The sequence below is a fragment of the Gallus gallus genome, chromosome 6 (genome assembly GCF_016699485.2).
Source record: "Gallus gallus isolate bGalGal1 chromosome 6, bGalGal1.mat.broiler.GRCg7b, whole genome shotgun sequence".
NCBI classification, from domain to species: domain Eukaryota; kingdom Metazoa; phylum Chordata; class Aves; order Galliformes; family Phasianidae; genus Gallus; species Gallus gallus.
In genome coordinates this window covers 11,182,024-11,208,699 of record NC_052537.1, presented here as the reverse complement: position 1 = coordinate 11,208,699, position 26,676 = coordinate 11,182,024, and the positions used below count along the sequence as shown (strand labels likewise).

Below are 26,676 nucleotides of genomic sequence, written 5' to 3'. Positions count from 1 at the left end.
GCAAAAGCATCCCTTTTAATACTTTAGTTTGTCAGTTTGCATCGAATTCTTTCAAAGTTATATGAGGACTGTACTCCTGGGACCTGTGTGCCCTTACCAGCTAAGGGGTCTCAGCCAGGCCTGCTTGATTTTTTTTTTTTTTTTTTTCAAGTTAATTTTTGAACAGATCAGTTCCCTGAGTTGTTCCAGTGTGTGGCTAAATGATATTTCTGCTGGACCCAAGGAAAGCAGCAAGGTCGTGGAGGATGGGATCAGGATACCGATTTTTGGCAACAGCTTGTCATCGTTATACTGAGTCAGCTGTTTGTCGGTCTGCGTCCTCAAGATAAATGTCTTTTATTAGTTTTATTTTCGTTCTGGTGCTGTTTGCCACCTCTTTTAGGACCAATTCTCCTACTTTCCCTTTTTCTATTAGAAGAATAGTTTCCCTTTCTATTAGAAATCTCACTGTAGTTTACTGAATATGAGCAGCACATCAGAATGCAAGTTCTGTGTTGATGCATTAATTTTAAACAAAGAAACAGGGATCATTCTCGGAGGAGTCTGATGGATGTGGGGTGGGAGGGCAGCTACCCAAAGTTTGAGTGGATCCTCTTCTGTATGCCAGTGGCCTGGCAGTGAACTAAATGGATAACAGTGACCAGATGTCTGCCATTCTTGCCTAAAGCCTTTTTTGTGTTCGTCTTTTAAGTTTGCCATGAGATATCCTGTGGTGTGAATTAACATGTTAATATGAATGGTTTTAGTTTATGATAGCTTACTCTGTTTTTATAGCAAATACAGAACTACCAGAATACAGTAATTTTATCTGTTAGCTTATTTCGCAGTAATACTTTGGGTAGGCAAATGGTCAATCAATGAAGAAAAAGAGAGTTTAACCACAGGACTGATTTCCTGGAAGTCAGCTTTCTGTGCCTGATTCTTTGTGTTCTTTAAACTTTAGAACATGGTGCCACCAGATGACTTCAGGTATCCTGACCTTTTGAAGCAGATTTGGACTGTGAATGAAACATTTATTCAAAGATTGCTGACTTTCCCATCTGGAAGGCTTCCTGTAGAGATAGCTAAGTAAGCTTTGTTGAGGAAAAAAGCTGTCTTTCATAATTTTATTTGATTTGGGCATGAATGTGGGTCTGAACATAAATAGTTAAGGTATTTTTAGTTACTGACTTTTATTACGTGCAGAATATTTGCTGTGCTTTCGTTGTCGTAAAGTAACTTAGCTCCTTTAGTCTGTGTCTCAGCTGACACAACTTAGTCACCTGAGCTTAATACAAGATTTAAATATTTAGATGTGCATTGAAAAATGACAGTGTGTGTAAAGGAATTTGAGCATAACTCAAAGATTATTCCCATTACTTTTCAAGAGGAGTGTACAAAGAAAAATGAACTGGAAGATTCCTGATTTGGTTTTTAGCATTATTTAAGCATTCAGTCTTGAATGGAGATTTTTATATGACTGAAAACATCAGATTAAACTCAGAATTGGATCTTTTGTACAATGCAACTCATTAGAGATTAAATACAGTTTTTAATAGAAAATACTAATTTGTAGAAAAGAAAAGAAATGTAACTTCTTTTATCTGAAAACTTTCAGTGAAATTGATGGAACGTTCTCCTCAGCTGGGTGCCTGAATGGGAGCTTTTTGGCTTTGAGGTAAGTGCTCAGCTTTTAAACAAGTATTCCTGTGAACAGAAGAGTTTGTGACCAACTTCCTAGTGTCTGTTGTTTCAACAATAACACCTTCACTCAATCTTTTTATCTTAATATTACTCAGATGCTTTTGCTTTAACTTTCTAGCTTCTTTCTTACGTGTAGTTTATCAGCTGGCCCAAATGCAGAATGTCTCTTAGCAGTTCTTGGGAGTGCATGCCACCTGGCTGCTGTCCTGTTAACCAGCAAAACTCATTACTTAGCAGTTGTGAGTTGTATATGATTCATGAGGAATATACTGTACAGCCTGTTCTAGATCTTAATGTTTTTTACTTGATTGCCTGGCAGTTAGAATTTTTTTTTTGTTGCTTCAAAGTTTGCATGATGGAAGTCTGATACTGTGCTTAATAACACTTAAGTTCCACAGTAAACAAGGCTAAAAAACCAAGGTGGAAAACTTGTAGAGTGCTGAGAATACAGGATTCAGTCTTTTTCTGTATTTTTTTTTTTTTCTCCTAGCAATGATGATCATTACAAAACCAGCGTTAGATTCTCAGGGGTTGATATGAATGCTGCTAGACTACTGTTTCACAAACTTATACAGCCTGACCACGCTCATATATCACAACAGGTTTGTGCTGCATATTTTCTTTGTTTGGAAACATCTTCATACCTATCTAGAAATACTATTGTTATGCTTGCTTGGACACACTTAGTTGCATTCTTGACTCAATATTTCAACTACAGATACATAAAAACTGTATTGCGTTGTGCCAGAAGGTAACACCCGCTTATTGTATGTCTGTATTTCAAAACCCAGAGCCAAGACTATTGATTAAATATTATAATGTAGCTTAACTTAAACTCTTGATTATTATTTTCTAGTTGACTTTTTATCTAGATGAGATTTTGTTGAAATGTACAAATGTATTAAAGTAAACTGAATTTAATTACGCTTTGTAGGTGGCAGCTAGTTTGGAAAAGAACCTTATTCCAAAATTGAGCAGTTCCTTGCCAGATGTTGAAGCTTTAAGGCTGTATCTCACTCTACCAGAGTGCCCGCTGATGAGTGATGCAAACAATTTCACAACATTAGCTATTCCATTTGGAACAGCAATTCTGAAACTAGAAAAAGCTCCTTTGAAAGTTCTTGGTAAGAAATTGATTTTTTTTTTTTTTAACTTTTAAAAGGATATAAGAATGAAAATGTGTAGAAATTTCATCAGTGAAGACATGGTCTCAACAGCATGCTGGTTATTTACAGTTCTGTTGAATTTTTCAATTAGAAAGTTAAGGGTTAATGTTGCATAGTATTAAAGAAAACACCTATCTTAAGTTCTGCACTCAAATGTTTGTTGTATGTCTCTTTTTGTTATTCAGAGCTTCCCCTTTTTAGTAGCGCTTATGTGTACTCAGCTGCTAATAGCCCTTGTGTTGTTTTAAATCCCAGAACAGGGTGGGCAGAGAAGGTAACACCATGGAGTAGCACACCAGGACCATTTTAAAGTTGGAAGACTGTTGATTCTCTAAATCTTGCTCTGTACAGAGCTGAATTTGTAATAAAGCATCAATATCATGTTGTTCTATCTCTGCTCACCTCTTCTTACAGTTTTTGGTAACTGACAAGTACATCTTCAAGTAAGAAATGTTCTTCTGATTTAAAAAATAATGTAATATTGTAGTGGCAAGTACTGTATTTGTATGTTTGTTGTTTGTTGACAGAAAATTGGTGGTCTGTACTTGAACCTCCATTGTTCCTCAAAATAGTGGAACTCTACAAGGATGTTGTGGTCCACCTCTTGAAGCTGTATAAGATTGGCATTCCTCCATCCGAAAGAAGAATATTTACGAACTTTCTACACACAGCTTTCAGAGTTCTAGAAATACTGCACAGGGTATGGTTTACGTCAATTTAAACCGACTACTTTATCTGTTTGTTTTTTGTCAACATCTGTGTACTGTGTAGCTGTTGAAAGAAGTTAAATAACTAAACAGTTTTAAATACTTAGACTTGATATCTACAGAAAAATCTGTAGTTTGTTTTGGACCTAAAAAACCATTAGAATTCTGGATTCTGATCTGACATGGTGGTGGAATTATCTATTTTCTTGTGACTGACCCAAGCAATTGCATCTGTGAGGGCATGTTGGAAAGAATTGTCTCTTACTTCAGAAATGATAGTGAATAAGGTCAAAATTGGAAGGTAAGTGCAGGTGGCATTTTGAGGTAGGTTTGTACAGTTTTACCAGGACAGGCATTTCTTCTCTGATGTGTTTACTCAGGGTGTTAATATCTTAACTTAATACATGAAAATTAATGAATTTTTGAGCTTTGAACAAAAATAGCCCAAATGATTCAGAGTAACCTGACTAAACATCACAAGCCTGAGAAGCTGTTGTAACTGCTGCTGAAGTTCCCCCTCCTGATCTCCTCTTTCAAATTCCTGTTTTTTTTGTAACCCAACTTTGACTAATATGTAGTAACAATGTAGAAATAGATTTATGAACAGTTGGGCAGCAAGGTAGGTATATCGACAAATTCTTAATATTTATCAGGTGTGGACTAAAGTAAGAGGAAGAAAATAAGAAAAAAAACGTATCTAGGATATTTCTCAGATTTACTGTCTGTTTTTTTTATTGTTATTTCCTTTTTTTTTTTTGTGCTTATTTGGGTGAATTGGCTTTCTTTGGTGGTTGTTTAAGAAAATAAATGTAAATTATCCATTTATAAAGATGAAATCCTGTCTTTCTGTTTTGATAGTTAAAGGTGCTTATCTGTCATTTGGAAAGCAAATTTAATGCATTTTCTGGGAAGACCTGGGATTAGAATTACACTTAGTATAAGGGTCCTTTCTGTCTCTTACTTTTCTAAGCTTAGTATTTTTAAATAGAAATTGTTCCTCACATCCCAGTTAACTGAAGTAGTATTCACAGTGTAACTAAGAGCAAAGTTCTTGGATCTTTGCTCTAAAACTTGTACATAAGCAAATGCTATTTCTGTGTGATCTCATGATGTGTCAGAGTGGCAGCACTGTGTTGTGCAGTACTGTACACTTAGTTATTTTTCTTTGCATCTTGGATGGAATTGTGAATAATCCACGTTTCCTTATCTTTGCCACTGTTTTTGTTTGCTTGTAAGCATTGTTGTTTTTCTAGAACTTTTTAGTGGCTGGGTATTAGTGGCTGGCATAACAAATGCTTGAAAAGTAGAGAAAAGAGAATCCTTTTTTAAAAGATGATACAAAGTGATAAACTTAATTTCTTTAGGTAAATGAAAGAGGACAAGTCATCCAGTACGACAGATTTTATATTCATGAAATACAAGATTTGATAGATATCAGAAATGACTATGTCAACTGGGTCCAGCAGCAGGTTTTTGGAATGGTAAGGTTTCTTTTGCTTAAATTTTATCTTCCCCCTCCACCTTACGTTCGGTTTTGTCTTTTTATGGAAGCCTGTAGATTCTCTAAACATGGACACTTGGTTTTCATACAAGTATGATCATAGATGGTGATAATGAATGACTCAACTTATGTCAGGTACTGGTTATGGAAGACATGTTAAATAGATGTGTTTCTTGTAGGGTATCATTCTTAGGACTGACACTGTTTAACGTTTCGATGGATTAGTTACAGGGTGACTCAGAATGCTATCTGTTAAGGTTTGCTGTATCAAAAAAGTTAGGGAGGTGATAACTCTTGGTAGGGCAGCATCTCAAATAACATGAGTGACTGTGTGAGCTGCGTTCAGTCAGAATAATCAAGACTTAAAGAAAGCTGAAAGTGTCCTGGAAAACTAAGTCAGGAAACAGAGTAGGGAGCTACAGGGAACAGATAACAAATATCATTTTCTACTTATCACTGTGTAGTGATAGAAAGTGAAATAATTATTTCTTGGATCTGTAAATAGAAGAGCGTGAGTAGGAGTAAATGGCCATGCACAGAAACAATCACTTGGATAAGATTTTTGTCAAACAGTTCTTTGACTTCAGTTTTGAAAGAGTGGAGTAGGTTAATATACTTGCTTCATCTACGTGAATGCAATTCTTCTGCAGTGGTGTCTTGAAGGTCCTCAAAAGGGGAGGCCTACTTTTGCTTTGTATTTGATGAATACAAAGCAGATGATAGCTTGTCTAGTAAAGAATATAAAACTGCAAAGTAAAATAGCAACAGCAGGAAAACTTGGGGGGTGTAAGGGAAAAATGAGTTGATATTTATAGCCATCACTGAGCTTTGTGTCAGCCAGGCTTTTCAGAAAAATAACCAGTGCTTGATGTAGGCTTGTGTTGGTGTCTGACAGAGATGGTATGTTAAATGAGATACAGAAGGTGTAGGTAAATATTGCAAGGTCTTGGAAGTAGAGGCTTGGAGGTAGAGGCAGGTTGAATATTTGGAATAGAGAAGAGTATGCTGGTGAAGGATACAGAGAATTAGAAAGTAGGTGCAAACAAACCAGAATTGCATTTGTTGTGATCAGGGAAAAGAATTTGAAGATGCAGGAAAATGAGAGCTGGAAAATGGATTTATTTTAAAGTGGAAATGCATTTATTGGTCAAATCAGAAGACTTGAGCAGTATCTTTACAACAGTGAGAAAATACTAGATACTGACTTCCTTTATTAATTTATTATTTGGTCATGTATGTATGTATCCTTAAGTCCATTTACTATGATTTATTATAGGGCTGAAAGAAATTCCATGGCACTAGTCTTATCTCTTGCATCAATGTTTTTGGATGGCCTTTTCTTGGCTTCATATCCACTAGTTTCTTGTGCTTTTGATTGTAAAACAGTAAGAAGCCCTACTTGCCTATTGAACTACTAGTAATGAATCAGAATTTCTTTTGCCACTGTCATTTTTTATTGTCATATCTTGAGACAAAGCTGTTTGCTCAGTTCCTTGAATGAAGGGTGGAAAGAGAAATAACAGAAAAAAATGTAAGAGTTCTTTAAGAACTTAAGAGGGGGAAAAAAAAAAAAGCTGTGCTTTCAACAAAAGAGGAATTAAGGAATGTTGAAGTTACTGAATAACATCCTTAAAGGAGCAATGGGAGTACAGCGTTGCATGAATCTACCTGTGAGAAATGGACTGCTGAAAGTGTTTCCTTTAGGAATTAGGGATACGTAGAGAACATGTTTTACAGATGATGATATTTTGGCCATCACTTTGCCTGAGCTGTAGGTGTCTACATGTTGCACTTCAGAGTCTTGTGTATAATCACATTTCACATTTATTTATTTATCCACCAGGTGCACCACTTAGTTCCTTAGCAGAATTACCTAACTTGTTCTGAATGTCTCCACACAGTCCTAGCAATGTGTATTGGCCTGTCTTGCAAAAGTCAGTTGTTTTTCTCATATGCAGTATTGTAGGTCTAAGTAATTCTTGAAATTTAATGACCAATTTTTTTGTTATCTTTAAATTTTTACTCATTTTAAATGTTTTGAATTTAATGTGACATGCTATAATTGCTTTAGAATGAAAACATATGTGAAAGCAGATATCATTTATTAATGTGTGGGAATAGTCATTTAAGAGGTGTTCTAATGCTCCCTTTTAAAAACATGTATAGGGTGTTGAAAGGCATAGCTGTATTTGGTAGATTAATTAAAATGTTTACAATGCTTATCAGTTTTTCAGTAAACATTCTTTTTTGGGGGGAAGCTATAGCTAAATAATTCTACATCAGAGATGAATAATTAATGCAGACACTAATGCTGCTTTTTCATCTTAATTATTGCTGCCTTTGTGCAAATGCTGTCATAGGATGTCAACCATGGATTAACTGAGGTAAGATGGGTTGCAATCTGGTTTCTTTACCAAAATGTAAGGAAATCAGAAACAGGAGTGCCAAGGATTGTATGGTGTGTTCCATTAGGAGTAAAGCTTTTACTTGTTACGACTGTAAACTGAAAAGGTTTTTATGGAGCAGAAATATGTAATTCTTTCTGTTGCAAATTCAGAGCAGAGTTTGAAAACAAAGACTTGTTCGGTGATATCTACTAGCTGTAACAAAAGGAGTGAACTTAAAAGGAGTGAAATTAAAATGTGTTATCTGGGGGTGGGTTTTTTTTCTTGGCTGACTGAACTATTGAACATCTACTTAACTTTTTCTGAGATATTTCAGGTCCTCTGTTGACAATGAGTAAAGATGTATTTCTTTTTTCAGTAAAATAAATATATTAAACGAGTGTAAATGTAACTGTTTCTTTAACTATGGTGGGTTTTCTTCAATGAACGGAGTGATGACATGGTTCTTCTCATTCTAGCTAACAGACATGCCTGTTACCATTTGCACGTACCCATTTGTTTTTGATGCCCAGGCAAAGACAACTCTTCTGCAAACAGATGCAGTTATGCAGATGCAGGTATGAGTCAGTTTTTAAAGCTCTAACTTATTTTGGGTTTAGTTGGAGGCTTTGGAGGGTTGGTGTGCCTTTTTTTTTTTTGGTTCATATTTGTTCCCCACTCTGCCAACTCAGTCCTCTTCTCTATGAAAGTAAGGGATCTGTTTTTTTCCCTCTAGGTATTTATATGACAGAAGCTGGTAGGAATCTCACTGAAATAATATTAATATTTATATAAACATTCATTGAACTTTTTCCCCTTTCGTTAACTGGCTGTATTCTTTCATGTGTTAGCGTATAGTAATAAGGTACAAACAAAACCAAACAAAAATTAAAATCACTTTTTAATAGCTCTTTCATGCCAGATTTATATTAAACACCTTCGGCTTCATTTGCCTGTTAGATGAAATGCATTTTTTGTTTTACAGGGAGGAGGGAGGTGTTACATATATTTTTTCTTGCTTGCTTCCTTTGCTTATCCAGCGTATTTTACCTGAAGTGTCAGAAGCTGTATTCTGTGTCTTCCCTAAGTGTGTTAGTGTTGATGAGACTAATAGGTCAAGCAAAATATTGTCTGAGGTTAAAGGAATAAGAAGAAAACTTGGGTGAATTTGCTAGCTCTCATAATAGGTATTCACATTGATGTCTTCTGACCTCTTTAAGATGAGAGTGATGGATGTTTGAACTGACAATTATATTTTACTTTTTTTTTCCCCTCCCAGATGGCTGTTGATCAGGCTCACAGGCAGAATTTGTCTTCTCTTTTTCTGCCAGTATTTGAATCTGTTAACCCGTGCCTGATACTAATGGTGAGGAGAGACAATATTGTAGGAGATGCTGTGGAAGTCCTAAGGAAAACAAAGAATGTAGACTACAAGAAGCCTCTGAAGGTACTGCCAGTACACACTGATATGAGTGTCTTTCACTGACATGCTAGTAATTAAGAATATATTTTGGACAAATATTGTTTCATGTTTCGTTTTGAATTCTGCAGTAATTGAAGTGTATGTTTCAGGTCATTTTTGTAGGGGAAGAAGCTGTTGATGTTGGGGGTGTTCGCAAAGAATTTTTTTTGCTCATAATGAGGGAGCTGCTAGATCCCAAATACGGAATGTTCAGGTATTATGAAGAGTCCAGGCTGATCTGGTTCTCTGATAAGGTAAGGTGCGATCGACAGTTGTGAATTTTCTTTGTTAAAATATTTTGTTAATTATATTTGAACATAGGAGTTTGTGGTAGTTTTATTTTGTGAGGAGAAGCTGAAGGAGGTAATCTTGAAAAACTGTCATTTTTGCCATTGCTTTTTTTTTTTTTTTTTTTTTTCCCCAACCTTGTTCCTTGCCTTACTCCTTACCATTTGTCCCCAGTTGAGGTGACTTTGGTAGGAAGATGTGCCAAATGACTCCAAAAGCAGAATCAGAGGAGAAAATTGATGTGGCATGTCAAACCTTTGTCTGTGTTCGTTCGCATTTATGGGCCCGCTTTTTGGTAGTTAAGTGGTTGTACTGCTTGGAAGTTTTGATCATTGACTTTTTAGTCCTCTTTCAGAGGAACCCGCTAAGTAACTCTAGTTAGCACTCACTTATGTCACTGATATCTGGATATTAATGTTTCCACAGTTGTGTTCTAAGCCTTAATTGTTTAGTCCAAAGAAGTCAACAGTGAGCTCCTTGCCCCCCCTTCCCAATTAATTTAAATTAAAATACATTTAAGGACTGAGTACTGTAATGATAAGTCACCGACAAGAATGGAATCTTTATACGGTAGTTTCAGCAGCATGCATCACTTGGAATACAAAACATGTTGTATCTCAGCTGTTTTTTTTTAATATGCATACCTTTTTTCTGGACTATAAATGATTAAAATAACTTGTTTTAAAATATTTTGTCTGTTTTCTGTTCTTAGACCTTTGAAGACAGTGACTTGTTTCATTTGATTGGTGTTGTCTGTGGGCTAGCAATATATAATTTTACTATTGTAGACCTTCACTTCCCTTTGGCTTTGTATAAAAAGCTGTTGAATAAGAAGCCATCCCTGGATGATTTAAAAGAGTTGATGCCAGATGTTGGCAGGTAAGCAAGAAAAAAATGAGTGAGATTAGGAATTAGTTTTGTATTCAGCACTTTCCTTTGAAGGTTTAAAGAAAATGCATGCTATTCACACAGGATAAACATCTTAGAGTAACTCGTAGCTAGCATGCCATTTCAGATGTGTGCTGTTGTTAAACGGATGCTTCTCTTAATTGGTTGGTTTTGATTTTCATATATTCTGTGCTTTTATTGTCCTAAAAGAATCTTTGGAACTTGAAAGCTTTGAGATTCTACTACTAATTTTATAAAATAAGTGTGAACATAATTTTAGTTCTGTATATTTTGCTGAGTCCAAGGAGGAAATGTTTTTGCTTATTTCAGAAGCAAGTGCATGCTAAATCACTGCTTTTGAGTAGGGATTTGAATGGAACCAGCAGGTAGGATTTTCAGGTGGTGTGGTGGAGCTGGTGTTAGATCGTCTCAGTGCTGTGAAAGCAAAAGGTTTTCATAGGTCAAGGAGCAATTGAACACAATAATGGGAAACACCATCAATGGTTAATAAGGACTTAGCATCTCTGTCTTGGGAATCCTTCCCTGAGCTGAAGCTAGACACTGGGGTATGAATCTTCTCTTTAACTCCTGGAGAGAATCAAAAGGAAACAACAGTACAAGTAATAGAAAAACCAAGCCATTGTTTCTTTAAAGCTTTATATTCTATGCTTTTGAAGGCAATGTGACTTGCATGCAATTTCCCAGCACTGCATTGCAAGTCAGCAAGCTATTAACTGGAGTATAATAGTAGAACTTTTTTGTTCTCCTCTCACTGGTACAAGTACTTTGTAATTTGTTTTTCAGGGGAATGCAGCAATTACTGGACTATCCAGAGGATGACATAGAAGAGGCATTTTGTCTTAATTTTACTGTAAGTTATTTGTGATGCTGGAAGCTTTGTTTTGTTTTACTAGTAAAGCTTGTACTGTATATTACAGCTTCATCTGATGGATTGCTTGAGAAGAGGCATTGGTTGCTGATTGTCATGAGTTGTAGTGTTCTGTGCTTAAGATGTTAAGATCTGTCTGCCATTCACTATACTGTTAGCAAAGAGGTGGGAGGAAGTCCTCTATGAAGTAAATAAAATTAATACTATTTTTGTTTTAAATAGATCACTGTGGAAAATTTTGGTACAACAGAAATTAAAGAACTTGTTCCTAATGGTGCTGACATTCCTGTAGTCAAACATAATAGGTGAGTGTTATGGATCACAGAGTAGTTCAGTGTTACTGTCTGTTTTGGGAACATAACTGGGCTGCAATGGAGATCCTTTGCCAAGTTGCTACACTAGTGATGGGAGGCAAAGCTACTGTTGTTTTTCCAAGTTGTTCTCATGTGTATTATGTAAATAGCTGTTGTAGTTAGGGACTTGACATCTAAGGTTGCTCAGTATGCAGTGTCTTTTTTTCACTTTAGCCTCAGAAGTATTTTGAAACTCTTTAGTGCCCATTTGAATACATGATCTTGATTTCAGAAGGTCAGAAATGGTTCTGCAGAAAGCTACTGAGTCACAGTGAAAACATCAACTTAGATGCTGCTATGTGATGACTCTTGGTATGTGAAATACCATTTCAGAGAAGTCTTCACTTTGTAGAACATATACATTAACCTGTTATTTAGTGTCATTGTCTAATGAGTATGTGGGGTGTGTTTTTTTCCTTCTTTCATGGATTCTGTTAATTCTGTTTTATAAAAGCAGCCTCTCCCACCCTTTTTCCCCTTCTGCTCTTGGAGGATAGGTAGAATATTTCTGGTACTCTTGTCTATTTTTGTAGAATATTATCACTTTCCTATTCCTTGTTAGTCATTCCCTTCATGTATTTCCATTGGTGCTTCAATCTTTTTGTCTTCTGTGAGCTTTCACTTCTCCTTGCGTGAAGGGAGAATCAAACGGAAAGGGGTATACTGTGTGAGAACAGAACATACCTAGGCTGTATGTGATAGGAAGGGAGAAAAACACCTTTGGGTAGGTTCTTGCTTATCTCTGTCCTGTGTTTTGGGCAATGTTTTCTGTGAGTAGCTAAGTCCCTTGTAGAGGAAAAAGCAATGAGAGGAGATTGAGGCTATCACAAACTCTGTGCAGCGACAGCGCCTTTATTCTCCTCACTCCTCATTATTGGGAGAGAAAAGCATTGGTTCAGAGCTCCAAGCATAGTGGTAAGACTGAGCAGCTTCACTGAGGGGAAAAACAAACAAGCACAGTAAGCAACTAATGATCCTAGCAGTCACTTCTTACATTGGTCAGCTTTTTTTCTCTTTAATCCTTGGTTGATAGTTGAGGTGCTTTATCTTAAACATGACATTTTATAAGTTCTCCAGAAGTGGTTTGTTCTGTCACAAAGTGACAGTGTGGTTGGAGTTGAAATATGAGAAAAGGTTGAGAGTGTCCATGGAATGTATGCTGTGCTGTCATTGCCAGTTCTCTGAAGAAGTCCTTTTTCTCAGGGCCCAAATATTCCATAACTTTTTAAATTCAGTTGGAAAAATGTTAGCGCAGAGTATAATGATGTTAATTAGTTTACTACTGTCAGTTTTCTCTGAGAAACCTTTCTGTCAACTGTTAATATTCCACAGTGTGCCTAAAATAGGGAAGATATGTTCTACAGCTTAATAATACTGTATCATCAAAATGTGCTTCGATGTTTCTTTAAATTGTTGGTGATGTTATTCAAATAACTGGAGTCACTGTGCCAATGCAGAAACTAACGGCATTAACTAGGATCATTTAATAAATAAATGAAATTTTAATAAATACTGTATGGGGAGATTTTAACACTAGCTTCCGCTGAAGATGGTGTTTGCAGTAAGAGGAGAGAACTCCTTGTACTGAAGCATGGATAAGACAATCTGTTTCTCAGTATCCTAACTCCTTTTCCCTGATTCTTTTTTGTTTTTAAATGTGTAGGACTCAAATGTCTACTTGAAACTGATTTTCATCTTCAGTGCACATATGGTAATGCTTTATAATAAAATCAGAGCGAAGCCAAAATACACCAGTTTTGGCACTAGTTGGCTTCAGGACACTGTGTACAGCTCCAAGCCTTTGAGTGTGTTGCCATTCAGTTCAGTTCACCGTGATGCGTACAGTGATGCCTGAAATCAGTAACACAAAACATTCTTGGTTTTATCTTGTACATTACAGGGTTTGTCTTGCAAAAAAAAAAAGTACATTTTTATGCTGTTTTCATTCAGGCCATCTTCACTATGGCTGTAACTTGGAGCACAGAACATAATAGCTTAGGATCATTTTTGCTCAACTTCCCGTGAAGTTTTCTGTACTGAAATGGCTACTTGTTTATGGATAGAAGGGTGACACATGCTTTTGTTTTCCTCTCCTCTCAACATAATTATTTTTTCTTTGTACAGGCAAGATTTCGTAGATGCGTATGTGGATTACATCTTCAATAAATCAGTAGCTTCCTTATTCAGTGCATTCCATGCAGGCTTCCACAAAGTATGTGGAGGTAAAGTTCTTCAGCTCTTCCAGCCCAGTGAGTTGCAGTCAATGGTAATTGGGAACACAAATTATGATTGGAAAGAACTGGAGAAGGTAAAAACAAACAAACAACATAGTTGGCTCTTTGTTTCATATATTTTCTAATTTCAGGATGCAAAAATAATCTCAAAGTATCATTTTAAGCCCTGTTTTCTCTATTAGCATGTGAGTGCCAGCCTTTATTGGACTGACTGCATAACTGAGAATCTTCTTGTTTTAAGTTGTCAGTGAATAAAGACATTTAAAATATTATTTATTTTCCTGTTTGAAGTTTTCTCAACTGATTTCGGAAGGAAATCGGAGTTGGGGGGAACAAAGACGAAGAAAAATTGCACAGAACTGAAAGGCAGTTGAAAATTAAGTTAGAAAGGGAAGAGTGAACAAAAGGCATAGAGCTGATACAAGTAGATAAGTAGATACTGTGGGATTACCCTACTGAGAAGTAACTTAATTTCTTGCTCATTTTAGAATACGGAATACAAAGGAGAATACTGGGCAGACCATCCTACAATTAAAATATTCTGGGAGGTTTTTCATCAGTTGCCTTTGGAGAAGAAAAAACAGTTTTTGTGTAAGTATTCAACAGTACTTTGCAGAAGCTTCTAACTGAACAGGATCAGTGATTTCAGGTTCTTGCAGTAAGAATGGTAATGGTGTGATTAACTTCATATGGAAAGGAAAAAAAAAGTCAGAGTAGAAGCAATTGATTATAAGCTTGTCTATGACTCTGATGGAGTTGTCCTGAAAGGTTTTGGGTGGTGGTGGTTTATAAGATCACTGTAGACTGAAGCAGCATTTCAAATAAAAGAATTGCTCAACAGTGTGAGCTACTGGTGGCATCTGTCTGCTGATTACAGTTTTTTTCCCTGTGATTTGACATCAGGTTCACGTTCTGTAGTTTTTTTTTTCATTGTAAATAGGTGGAATAGCAAAGTTATAACTGATAGTCGGTACCTAAAGATACTGACGTGAGGGAAAATGTACAGGCTAAGACAAGTTAGGAAAGCGTCTTGTGAATGAGCTGATGTTGAGAACAACTTTCTTACTGAACAAGCTAATTCAGGATGCTCAGAAGTACATTAAAGGGTACAGCTAGTGGATTTTAAGTAACCAATTCTGATCTTGACTATCAAGGGCACTGGTTTCATATGCGAAAATGAAATGTTTTCCTTTGTGTACAACATGTTAGGTTGTGGTGGAGGTTTCACTTACGCAGGCTGGAGATCAGGCTAAGTCATTTCTTGTTTTCAAGTTTATCTGAACAATTTCAGCATGAAAAGCTAAGTACAGCTGGAATAATTGAGAAATGTAAATAAGAACTAGAACAGCCTATGTGGAATACACGGTGTTTTATCTTAAACTGCTTTCAGGACTTTGTTTTTTTTTCTTGGCAGTGTTTCTGACAGGCAGTGATCGTATTCCAATCCTTGGAATGAAGTGTCTTAAACTAGTCATCCAGCCAACAGGAGGTGGAGAAGGTTATCTTCCGGTAGCCCACACTTGCTTTAATCTTCTTGATCTTCCAAAATACACAGATAAAGAAACCCTAAAATCTAAGCTGATCCAGGCTATAGATCACTACGAAGGTTTCAGTTTAGTATAACTTCAGGAATGAGAGATCTGTGTAAAGTGGGATCATTAAACTAACTTCTTGTGTCTTTTTTTTGTGGTGGTAAATTCAGTGGATTAAATGATGGAGATGATAATATAATTGATTATTTGCAAAATGTTAAGTGGTATGGATATTCATTGGAGCCAAAAAAAAAAAAGGGGGGGGGGGGGAGGGCAGGGGGACAAAAATAAGGAACTGTCTTAATAAATCTTGTACAAAACCATGTTGATTTTGCCATCTTGCAATAAAATGAGAGTATTGTGAGTGGGAGTCAAGTTTCACTAACATGAATTAACATTTCATCTTATGCAAACAATTTGGCGTGTGAGTGCATGAGAGACTTGCTTAAGTTTTTCAAATCACTTAGTAAGAATATTTAAGTCTTTCCCTGATAAATTCACTTGGTAACTTTTCATTTTGTAAATAATAAATTTTTGTGATAAAATAATTATGTTCCAATAGCAGTATGGTTTCTATTGCTTGTAATTGAATATGAGCTTATTTTATGGCTTTTAACAAAAAAAAAAAAGTGACTACTCTGATTTCTGAAGATATATTTTTCTGGTTTGTTTTAAGAACCTTAACGATGAGAATTATTGTTTGAAAGACATTCATCTTCACAGTGTACAATCCAACAAGTTCTATGAAGCAGTCACTTAATGCTGATTAAAAAACAAACAAAAACCAACAAAAACGCATCAAAAACCTGCATACAATGGCATTTTTAAGACATGGATGGACAAGCTGACTTAATACATTGCTTTATTTTTAAGGACTGATTCTGTAAGTGGACGCAATTATAAAAGAGGTTAATTTATCACTGGGAACCTCTGAGCCATGTGTCAAGAATACAGCTTAAAAGAAAAAGATGCTCCCGACAGTTGTTGCTGTCAAGAGGTTAAACGTTTATTTTTAAATGCTGAAAGTGTAGTTTATGGTTTCTAATAGAATTTTCACTTTTTTCCAGATAAATGCATTTGAAATAACTCTTTAACACCCTTTTTCCCTTTTCTTAAGATTTTATTTTTAGTATAAATGCCATGAGACAATTGTGCTTAGCTGGACACTTTTGGAGTTGACTTTCCTTCTCTGGTTAAATTCCAGATTTTGTGGTGTTAATGCATATGATGTGACTTGCAGCTGTGAAACAAATATTTATTTTTTTTAGATTTTTAAATGCAGTGACAAAAAAAATTCAAGCTATAATAAAAGTCTTGAATGAAAACCTTTGTTGACTGATGTGTATGGATGCTCGCATCATGCATCAATGATGCATTCAATCAAAGGGTAACTTCTGTGTGCAGTAAACCAAGAATGCAGCTGGGACACAGAGGCCTCACTTGAAAAGTAGAGAAATTGATTCTTTAGAATAAATTGGTGAACTTGTTGTTCGATGTAGATATACAAAGCAGTTGGTGCAGTTAAGAGCGTTCTTTCCATAACTGTTTTTACAGCATTCTGATGCAGTTAACCTCTAATAATCCCTTTACGTGCAGCCTTTATTTCTCATCTTTTCCAACATGTGTTACCTGGCTGGCAAGTTCTCCCTGATGTGAAGTACAAGAATCTGACAAATGCTGCAGCAGCTTAATCTTATTATGCGTGGGAGAAAGGAGGGAAAAAAAGTACATTATGCCTTCATTTTACCAGGTAATATTAACACTTCTGAGATTATAGAACACCGAACTTGTGAAGGCAAGTACTTGGAAGTTGGGAAGTGACAAACATCAAGCTGTCTCTTTTTCCCTTGTGTATCATTACATGAGTAAATGCTGTTTCTTCCCCTGCCATCCATGGGACCCTTCCTTCACTCGGTGCACCCAGTTGATATATGCATTATTTTTCTGTTCAGTTGTGCAGGTCTGATTGCATATCATGTAAACCCAGCACTATTTGTTTTTTATTTCCTTATAGGTCATTCTGCCATATTGAATTCTTCATCTTATTAATCCGAGAGATAAGCAACAGCCTTATTCTGTAGGTGAGATAGTTGGAGACAGAATTCAGTCCAGATACTGAACATTATTGACCATTTGCTCAATTTAGGATGTGCTAGAGAACTTCAGATGTCCTTCATCTTGAAATTGTAGTTAATGTTTACTAAAATTGGTGTGACAATTACTGCATATCTCTCCAGCATCAGATAGACAGATGTGCTCTCTTGGAACTTTAGTGGAATTGGTAAGCCTTGCGGGGTTGAATGATTGGTTAAATTTCACATGGAAGGAAGCCCCCTGACAGAGCAGGGTGAGAGTTGCGTTCCTTGAGACTGCACTAACCTGAAACGTTTTTGCACTTTCAGCCTTGATTCTATCCACTTCTGCCAGAAATGGAGTTGGATCCTACAGAGCAGGGTAATAGCTGCTAAACACTCCTGATTATGGTGCAGGTGTTAGCTTGTTCAGTGCAGTGAAGCAGGTGCTCTGTTACCAAACATTACACAAGGTAAAAGACTTTTATGCAGTATTAGAATAGTGACTCGTCATTATGTTGCTTCTGTCACACAGGTGTTAATACTTTCCTTAGGTCTGCTAATGGTCCTAACAGCTGTGTGAAGGAGTAAGCCAAAGCTAAACGCTTACTTGTTTCCTCCAGTTAGAGAAAGTGGGGGGCTGAAGTGTTTTCTCTCCTACTTGGATTAAGTGGCATTTTGTGTACAGTGTTCGATGCTGTGTGTCATGTAAGGAAGAAAAAAAAATCAACTTCCTGCTTAGGTAAGATTTCCATGGTGCTATGGAAGAAAGATGCTTTCCTTCTTGTCACATTTCCAATTAATCAAGGAAAACCTGTAGGCTTTCAAAAGGATTGTGTGAACAACTGGGAGAAAGTAGTATTTTGGGTCAAATAATTAAAAATCTCTAAAGCAGTTTTGAGAACAGGATTAGCATTCTGATAAGCATTCAGAATTACTGTTGGACAATGGTTAGCTGTATCCATCTCCATTATATTTACTGAAGGAAGGTTTGTTTTTGTTATAGCAGTGGATTTACTGCACCTGTCACTGGTACAGAACTGCAGATTGCAGCTGTGTGACAGACCTACAGGGACTGTTTTATTTGCCTGCATCACAGAAGCTTGCCCATTGTTTTCCAGGGGAAAATTGAAGGGCTGTTGCTGTAAGCCAGGGTAGAACTATTAAAACCAAGCCCTGCTTAAGCACTTGGTAGGTGTTGCTACTATTAAGATTGTTTCTAATGTAGAACATCAAGGTGCAGAATTCCCCTCGAGGGTTTACACTGTTATGAAGGATTTCCAGTTTATTGCAACGCAGAGCAATGCAATGAACTTGGTTTATCCAGGAATGAATGCGGTGTGGTACCATTGGATACAAATAGCTGTAAAACAAAGCTCATTATTAAAAGGCATATGATCTTCTGTAGTTAGGATGAATATAGCGTGAAAGCTTTCCTTTAATAACATGGCTTTCATCGTGCTGAAGTAGTGTATGTTGAGCACCACATGAATGGCTCTGACTTTTTCCTTGTACAACTGCTGTGCTGTAGAGCTGTAATTGCTCATTTGTTGGTGGAAGAACAAAATATTTGTCTCCTGACAAGGGAAAGTCTCCACTGCTTAACTTAAAATGTCGTAGGGCATCTTTTGTTGAGTTCTTAGGAGCTAACTAGAAATTAATGGAAACCAAAAATCAAATGGTGATTTTAATAGACTTTAGAACAGAGTGTATGAGTATAAATCACTTGTTTTCCCCTGACTGTCCACTGAAGCCGTTACTCCATCATAGAAGGCCACCAGACTGGGCAGGCATGATCTCCCTTAGTGAAGCCATGCTGGCTGTTTTGAATCACCTCTTTATCCCGTATGTGCCTTAATATAGCTTCTGGGAGGATCTGCTCCATGATCTTCCCAGGCACAGAGGTGAAGCTCACTGGCCTATAGCTCCCTGGGTCTTCCTTTCTCCCTTTCTTAAAAATGGGAGTAATGTTTCCCTTTTTCCAGTCACTGGGGACTTCACCAGACAGCCATGATTTTTCAAATATGATGGTGAGCGGCTCAGCAACCACATCAGCCATCTCTTTCAGAACTTTGGGATGGATGTCATCCAGCCCCATGGACTTGTATATGTTCAGTTTTATGAGGAGCACTCGGACTTGTTCCACTGTTACAGGGGGACAGAAACCACTCCCCACACCCTCACCTAGAGGCTTGTGGTCCTGGCAGACAGGGGAAGCCTGGCCACCCATGAAGACTGAGGCAAAGCATTCATAGAGTACCTCAGCTTTTTCTATGTCTGGGGAAGCCAGCTCCCCGTGGCCTTTTATCAGAGGGGGAACACTCTCCTTGGCCCATCTCCTCCTGCCTATACACCTGTAGAACCCCTTCTTGTTATCTTTCACATACCTTGCCAAGTTCAGCTCCATCTGCACCTTGTCTTTCCTAATCCTATCTCTACACATACGGACAGCAGCACTGTATTCCTCCCAGGATTTACAACCCTGCTTCCACTTTCTGTACGTATCTCTCTTTTCCCTCAGTTTAAGCTGCAGGTCTTTGCACAGCCACAATGGTCACCTGCCTCCCCTGCTTGACTTCTGCTGGGGGATGGAGAGCCGCTGCGCTCTCAGAAGGGTGTCCTTTAAGAGCTGCCAGCTCTGTTCTGTACCCATGCCCTTAAGGACAGTTTCCCAGGGGATCCCACTCAGCAGTTCCTTGAGCAGCTGAAGTTTGCTCTCCTGAAGCACAGGGTCCTAGCTCTGCTTTTAGCCAGGCCCACATTCTTTAAGATCACAAACTCCACCAAGGCATGGTCACTATAGCCCACACTGCCTCCAATCTTAATCTCTCTTCTTCACTAGTAAGCACCAGGTCTAGTAAGGCTTCACCTCAGGTTGGTCCATCTATTACCTGGACTAGGAAGTTGTCCTCAACAGACTCCAGGAATCACCTGGGTATCCAGGTGGTTGAAATTCTCCTATCAGGGTAAGAGCCCGCAAGCATGATACCTCCTGCAGCCACAAGTTCTTGACCTGATCACGGCGGTTCCTCAGACACAGCTCTTCACGATCTATCCACTTCCTAATATAGGGGGCAACTCTGTCACCCCTCCTGCCCTGTCTATCCCTTCTGAAAAGCCTGTAGCCCTTACCCAATCATGCAATTCATCCCACCATGTTTCTGTGATAGCAATCAGGTCCTACTTTCCCAATTGCACCACGGTTTCCAGCTTCTCCTGTTTATTTCCTATGCTGCACGCATTGGTATAGAGGTACTTCAGCTTATCTATTGGCCTCATTGCATTTTCAGAGGAGGACGTTTTACAATTTGCTAAATGTTATAGTTTTACTAAATAGCACTTCCAGAACCTTTGTAGCTGAATCCAGAGCAAGAAGCATTAGAAGTGAAATCCAAATAAAATAACTTGGACTCTGCTAACCTCTTTCCCTCTTCATGGTGGGAGCTCCAGTAGGTCTTTTCCAGCCTTGCTGATTCTCTGATACCTATTTGTAGGCTCCGGAATTCCACTATCTCCTTCCCATAGTTCAACAGACATTTGTCAACGGGGTCTAATGCCTCTCATGCACAAATGAGACATTGTGGAATTGGGATTGATTTTACTGACATTACTGATGACAAGGCAGGTACACCTAATGCCTGTGCAGACCCAACGGTGCCACAATGAAGGGCTACAGTGCGTCCCGGGGTCAGAAAAGAGCAGATTTTGGTGGACGGCTGCCAAGGGCAGTTGCCAGCTCTGCAGGCAGGACCCAGTGGAGGATGTCCCTCTTCAGCACGACCAGGATGAAGAAAGCAAACGGCCTGTGGCCCTGTGCCAGACAGGGAGCAACTGAATCTGTCATACCTCTCCGCAGGGCTGCCAAAATCCCCACCCCACCTGCTCTCCCCACCCAGGACACTGAGAAATACTGAGGCTTTTCATCCCCAAAAAGTCAAAAGCTGCCTGATTGTCTCTGGACCTCAGGACTTCCTGGGTTATGAGAGGACGCCTCGGTGCTGCTGTCTGCTCATCCTAGAGGATGCGGCAAAGCAGGGACACATGTTGAGGCTTGTGAAGGTTTGGGCACTCAGAACCCCTCCTTCGCCCCCACAAACAGAAGGAGGCCCATATCCTCTGCTGTGCCCCTGAGGTACCCCTTTCTTCCCCAAGGCCACGCCGGGGCTTTCTCTCTTACCATTCGCACAGCCACTGTCTCAAGCATCAGGGAACTCAAGTGCTCTGCCCTGTGTGTCATCTTCCTCCTGCTCCAGACACCAGGAGTTTGTTGTGTGAGAAGAGACGTCGGCTGGCACTGGGACCTCTTCCCCCTGCAAGGTGGCCACAGGGACCCGAGGCAGCTGCACAGCCTCTGCTGGAGCTGGGACGGGCACCTCTGGGCCTGGCCTTCCTGAGCTCCAGCTGGCGGCACAGATGCCTAGGGGGGCTTCAGCAAGCCTTCCTGCTGGAGGTGCCATCTCCATTCCCTCTTTTTGCTTAAGTAGCACAATTTTAATGGTGCTATACATATGCTCAACTATGGCTTCTCCTGCAGATGTTTAACTTCTCATGATTGTAAAAACTGTGATACTTCCTGGGATATATATCACAGGCTATATCCCATCTGCTTGTGCTGATGCTTTACAGAGGGGACAGGAAGAGCAAACCTGGGTGCATCATGAGGGTCCAGAGAGATGGGGAAAAAACAGTCTTTAAAGTCAATAGTGCTGAAATCTCTGAAACTTCAAACTTCTATGTGGGCGTCCCCGGCTGTGCCTGAGAATAAAGCAACTGAGCAATATGAGTGCCTGCCAGTACTTCACCTGGGGGCATGGCTGTGACTGTGCGTTGCAAGTCCCACAGGACACTATACAATAAAGCCTCCCTATGTGGCTCTTGATCCGGGGCTATGATAGTGGGGAAGACTTCCAACATGTCTGTATTGCCGGTTTTCCAAGCCTCCCTCCGAAGGATTGCACATGCGTCACGTGGATCAGGAGGGGACAAATCCGTCTCTTCTTCAGGGTCTGTGGGGCCGGGATCAAAATGGAGGCCGGGATCCTTGGGAGGGGCGGCCGTAAAAACCTCATCCGATGGTGGTAGCGGGGGAGCTGATGGCACTGTGGCAGATCCCTAGAGCGACCAGCCGCTCCTTTGCCCTCAGGCAGCCTGGGGGTATCAGGTTGCGATCTTAAGTGGCTCTTTAGGACTTCAAAAATGTTTCTCCGAGTCTGGAGCAACTCGAATGCTGTCTTATCGCCCTTAGACAGCAGTGTCCCATAGCCTCACCCCGATCTGGTCCCATACTTCAGGATCGTAAATTGATTGATGATCGAGGGCTCACTCTTGGTAGCCCATACAAGCATTTGCTGCAAAATGGCAGTGGGCCCCATTTGTTAAGAATAATTGGAAAAGTAACTAGGACATTCTGTTGTTCCGAGGTCATATTATAACGCAGTCGCTTAACCTTCCTCCAGAGAAAGGCAGTCAGAGTGGTTGAGGATATCGATGAATTCTCAGGTTGTGGCATTGATCTGAACTCACCCCTGTACAGATTGCTCCACGTTTCTCTCAATGTGCTCAATGTAGCATCAGAATAGTTTCCCTTTATTGTGTCAACATACATCTTATCTACCATTCACTTACAAACAAGAAGTTCCTGTTCCTCTAACAGGTCCTCTAATCATTTAATTGGCCCTTGCTTCTTCCAAACAAGAGTGATAAAGAATGAAAGCTCTCTCTAGTGTGACAAGATTAACAGCGCATACAGAAGAACCTCCTGTTTACCCTACACACAAACAGACACCCCTCACTCTTGTCTTAAACTGCGGTCTCCCAAGGTCTCACAGCGGTAAGGCCTGTCAGAGTCTGATAGGCTCTTTGGTGATTCTCTCACAGTTCCATCATCCCCCGCGCTCAGTCACTGGGGGAAAATCTCAAGCCGTGACTCAGCATTTCCACTAGAACTTCTTTCGCTTGTGCTGCGAGCGGTTTTTTTTCTTCTACTGTCACTCATAACTGAGGTCTGGAAAAAAAAATACATTAAAGAGCCAGTTTCAATCTTACGATATTTGCATCTGCCGTTAGATAAGAATGTTCTCATCCCTTTGTCTGTTGCACGTTGTCTACTGAACATTTGAAGGGCTGTTCTCTGGCACAGCCTTAGAAAACCTCGGCTCTGGTTTTTTGCTAATATTTTGAAGATAAAATTGGGATTCAGTTTGTTTGAGTAAAGGCAACTATTCCCTCACTTTTAACAAGAATTGTGGCAGTTGAGTAACACAGTTATGTCACAGCTAAAATTGAGTTCTAATTGGAATGATAATGTCTCTTATTTGGCTATGGTTTTAAAGCAATTGCAAGATCACCTACATACATTTGAATCCTCAGTTACTTCTTAGTTTCATTTTCGGTGCCATCTTGGTAACTTTCACTATAAACCCACAGCCTGCCACTGTGTATCACTTCACAAGAAGAGAATTTCAATTATGTAGATGCTCAGGATTTCTTTTGCATCTTCACAAAGAAAGGCACAGTAGATACAACTTAAGGTGATAAATTGTCCTTGTTATATGTGCTTTCTAAAAGGTAAAAGGAATAGGGCTTGTATTTTTAATCCTTGATTTTTTTGGTGCATCATCTGGAACGGACTGCAAACACTGACAACTCTTACAACACACCGTGTCTAAGGTAGAAGGGACGTATGCAGCCACGAGATATTGAGCTGTCACTGCAGCTGAGCATTACTGAGCAGTACAGCAAACCATGCTGAAATGTGCATGTTAGTAGAAACTATAATTTGTTCTGTTGTTGCTCTCCTGGTAGTTTATGTTTCCCTAAGGCTCATGCTGATTAGTGTACCTCCTCCCTTCTTCCCAGCACTCCCCTTCTTTGCTGCCCATACCCCATCCCGAAACCCATATCTGTACCCATCCCACACTTTCTCTGCACATGCCACCTGTCACTGTTTCTTTTCTCCTGCTCCATATGCACTGCTGTGGAAATGCCAGTGTCCAGCCTCTGTAGCTCCATGGCTTCTCCCAGCCCTGGGCTGTAAGTAAAAGTCACTATGGGTTGTCAGTTTGTTTTGTGTGTATATGCCTTTGTGTTTGTGGCTTCGATCTAGTGGCTCAGCAAAGTCTCTTCACTACCCCTCTGTTAAGAAAACTTAATAAGCTACTCAGAATTTTGAGCACAGTATAAAACCAGAGATGTAAAGGAGCCGGAACAGCAGTGGAATATGAACATAAATTGATACCTGTTAATGAGTTCTATAGATTAGCAGCTTTTGTGGGCTTAAAAAGCCTAAAATGGTCTCTGCACATTAAGCTGCAGAAATTATTTACTCATCTTCCTCCTCCCCCCCAGCATCCTTCTCTGTGGAATTATTTTTGCCCTATAAAATTGTAGAAGAATTCCCCTTGTGGTATATGCCTTAAAAACAACATTTGGAAACATCTATGATTTCATCTGATCTGTTTTTTTCTCCCCCTCTAGTCTGTGTGTTAAATGTGTAGCTCTTGGATCAGAAGCACAAGTCATGGTGCACGTGCTGACTTTCTCTAGCAGAGTTCTGCAAATATCTGAGAAAACAGCAATTAAAAACAGATCATTCTTCCAGGTAATGCTGCTCTGAATTCACAGCTTGTGAACCAAGGGCTTCAACACAGGGTCTGCAAAACATACTGTGAGAGTAGAGGGTAAGAAAACTGTGAAAAAGACATTTTGCAGGATTTTTCTCAAGTGTGAAAAGCCAAAGAAGAGTAACAAGTTAGCATGACAGTGCTTCTAGAAAGAATTAGCTGTTGGCTGTGCCTGTCAGCACTGATCTTGCCCCTTAGTCTTCAGGGAAAAGATACAGCAGCTCTTCACCTGACCACTTCCACTTTCCTTCCCTCCCCTTTTACAGCGTACTCAAATTCCACTGAAGTTGTGTTTATTGAAGTGTACAAAAACCTGAGCACTGCATGGGATAGTTTACAGATCCACAATTATTGAGTGTTATTAATCTAATAATGTGTTTTCTCCCTTACACCTCCATTGTAGGTGTATTAACAACTTCATCCACTGATGAGCTGTTCAGGGCAGTTGTGCTTTGTGGGCTGCCCTGTCTCCCTTGCAAAGAAGGGGCCTTGGTGTTGTATGTGACCTAACTCTGCCAGGTCACTCCATCTGCAGAACAAGTGTGATTGGATCACATTCTGCTCCAGATAGCAAAGAGTAGGAAGCATAGGTTTTACTGCATGTTTTTGAGGCTAAATTAGCGTTAAATCTGTTTTAACTGCAAATAGAAAGCATTCCCCTCTCTGTGAGCTCACACATTTTTCTTCCAATTGCAGCAGCTGTTTCTTCTTTGGCCATTTGTTTTCTGTGCATAGCAGAGGATGAAATAACCTAGGGGCTCAATACCCTGTGTTTTGATGCAGCAGCATCTCTGAATAAAGCCTGTTTGACACCATAGCTGTTTCCTGCGCTGTAGGAGAGGGGAAAAAAATGAGGCCCAACCTATACAAGAATTCTGCACTTTTAAGAAGAATAGATTTTAAAAGGAGTGTCCTTTCCATTAATCTAAGGGAATTCATACATCCCAGACACACTCAATTCTGTGTTTGCATTGTTCCAGTTCGTTACCTATGAGGCTGCAGTGGTTGAGGGCTGGGTGAAGTTACTGAGCAGCTTGCTTAAAGCTGAAACCTGAAGATGGAAGAAAACTAAAACGTGCAGCTTACCTTTAAAACTAAACTGCACAACCTCTTGTTCTGCAACTGTTTGATTTCTGGAAGCAGTTAACAGAATCACAGAATGGCCCGGGTTGGAAGGGACCTCAACGATCACGAATCTTCAACCCTGCTGCCACAGGCAGGGCCATCAACCTCCACATTTAATACCAGCCCAGGCTGCCCAGGGCCCCATCCAACCTGGCCTTGAACACTTTCAGGGATGGACGGGGAATCCACAGCCTCTCTGGGCAGCTGTTCCAGCACCTCACCACTCATAGTGAAGAACTTCCCCCTGACATCCAACCTAAATCTTCCCTCCTTCAACTTAAAACCATTCCCCCTTGTTCTGCTGTTATCTACCCTTTCAGAGTTGACTCCCCTCCTGTTTGTAGGCTCCCTTCAGGTACTGAAAGGCTGCAATGAGGTCACCCTGCAGCCTTCTCTTCTCCAGGCTGAACACATCCAGCTCCCTCAGCCTGTCTTTGTAGGGGAGGTGCTCCAGCCCCCTGATCATCTTTGTGCCCCTCCTCTGGACTCTCTCCAACAGCTCTCTGTCTTTCTTATACTGGGGGCCCCAGACCTGGACAAAGTACTCCAGATGGGGCCTCACAAGGGCAGAGCAGAGAGGGACAATCACCTCCCTGTCCCTGCTGGCCACCCCTCTTCTGATGGAGCCCAGGATACCATTTGCTTTCTGAGCTGCAAGAGCACACTGCTGGCTCATGTTAAGATTTTCATCCACCAGAACCCCCAGGTCCTTCTCTGCAGGGCTACTCTCAAGGATTCCTCCTTCCAGTCCTCTGGCCCAAGTGCAACAC

The 26,676-nt window shown here is 39.6% G+C and overlaps 1 protein-coding gene across 13 annotated transcripts in view; it reads left to right on the top strand.

Annotated features, from left to right (window-relative positions):
* Positions 1 to 16,412, top strand: part of HERC4 (HECT and RLD domain containing E3 ubiquitin protein ligase 4) — a 31,293-nt gene extending 14,881 nt beyond the window's left edge. For 9 of the 13 annotated variants that reach the window (XM_025151683.3, XM_015278712.4, XM_015278711.4 and 6 more), the window contains 16 exons: positions 944 to 1,068; positions 1,598 to 1,657; positions 2,174 to 2,285; positions 2,618 to 2,807; positions 3,377 to 3,549; positions 4,921 to 5,037; positions 7,418 to 7,441; positions 7,921 to 8,019; positions 8,721 to 8,888; positions 9,014 to 9,157; positions 9,904 to 10,070; positions 10,884 to 10,950; positions 11,191 to 11,273; positions 13,446 to 13,629; positions 14,044 to 14,146; positions 14,970 to 16,412. In XM_025151683.3, coding sequence (XP_025007451.1) covers positions 944 to 1,068; positions 1,598 to 1,657; positions 2,174 to 2,285; positions 2,618 to 2,807; positions 3,377 to 3,549; positions 4,921 to 5,037; positions 7,418 to 7,441; positions 7,921 to 8,019; positions 8,721 to 8,888; positions 9,014 to 9,157; positions 9,904 to 10,070; positions 10,884 to 10,950; positions 11,191 to 11,273; positions 13,446 to 13,629; positions 14,044 to 14,146; positions 14,970 to 15,178 — 2,025 coding nt within the window. In that variant the 3' untranslated portion in view covers positions 15,179 to 16,412. The remainder of the gene's footprint in view (positions 1 to 943; positions 1,069 to 1,597; positions 1,658 to 2,173; positions 2,286 to 2,617; positions 2,808 to 3,376; positions 3,550 to 4,920; positions 5,038 to 7,417; positions 7,442 to 7,920; positions 8,020 to 8,720; positions 8,889 to 9,013; positions 9,158 to 9,903; positions 10,071 to 10,883; positions 10,951 to 11,190; positions 11,274 to 13,445; positions 13,630 to 14,043; positions 14,147 to 14,969) is intronic. The other 4 variants (XM_040703186.2, XM_015278714.4, XM_040703187.2 and 1 more) reach the window with 1 other exon arrangement.
* The last annotated feature ends 10,264 nt before the right edge of the window (positions 16,413 to 26,676 follow it).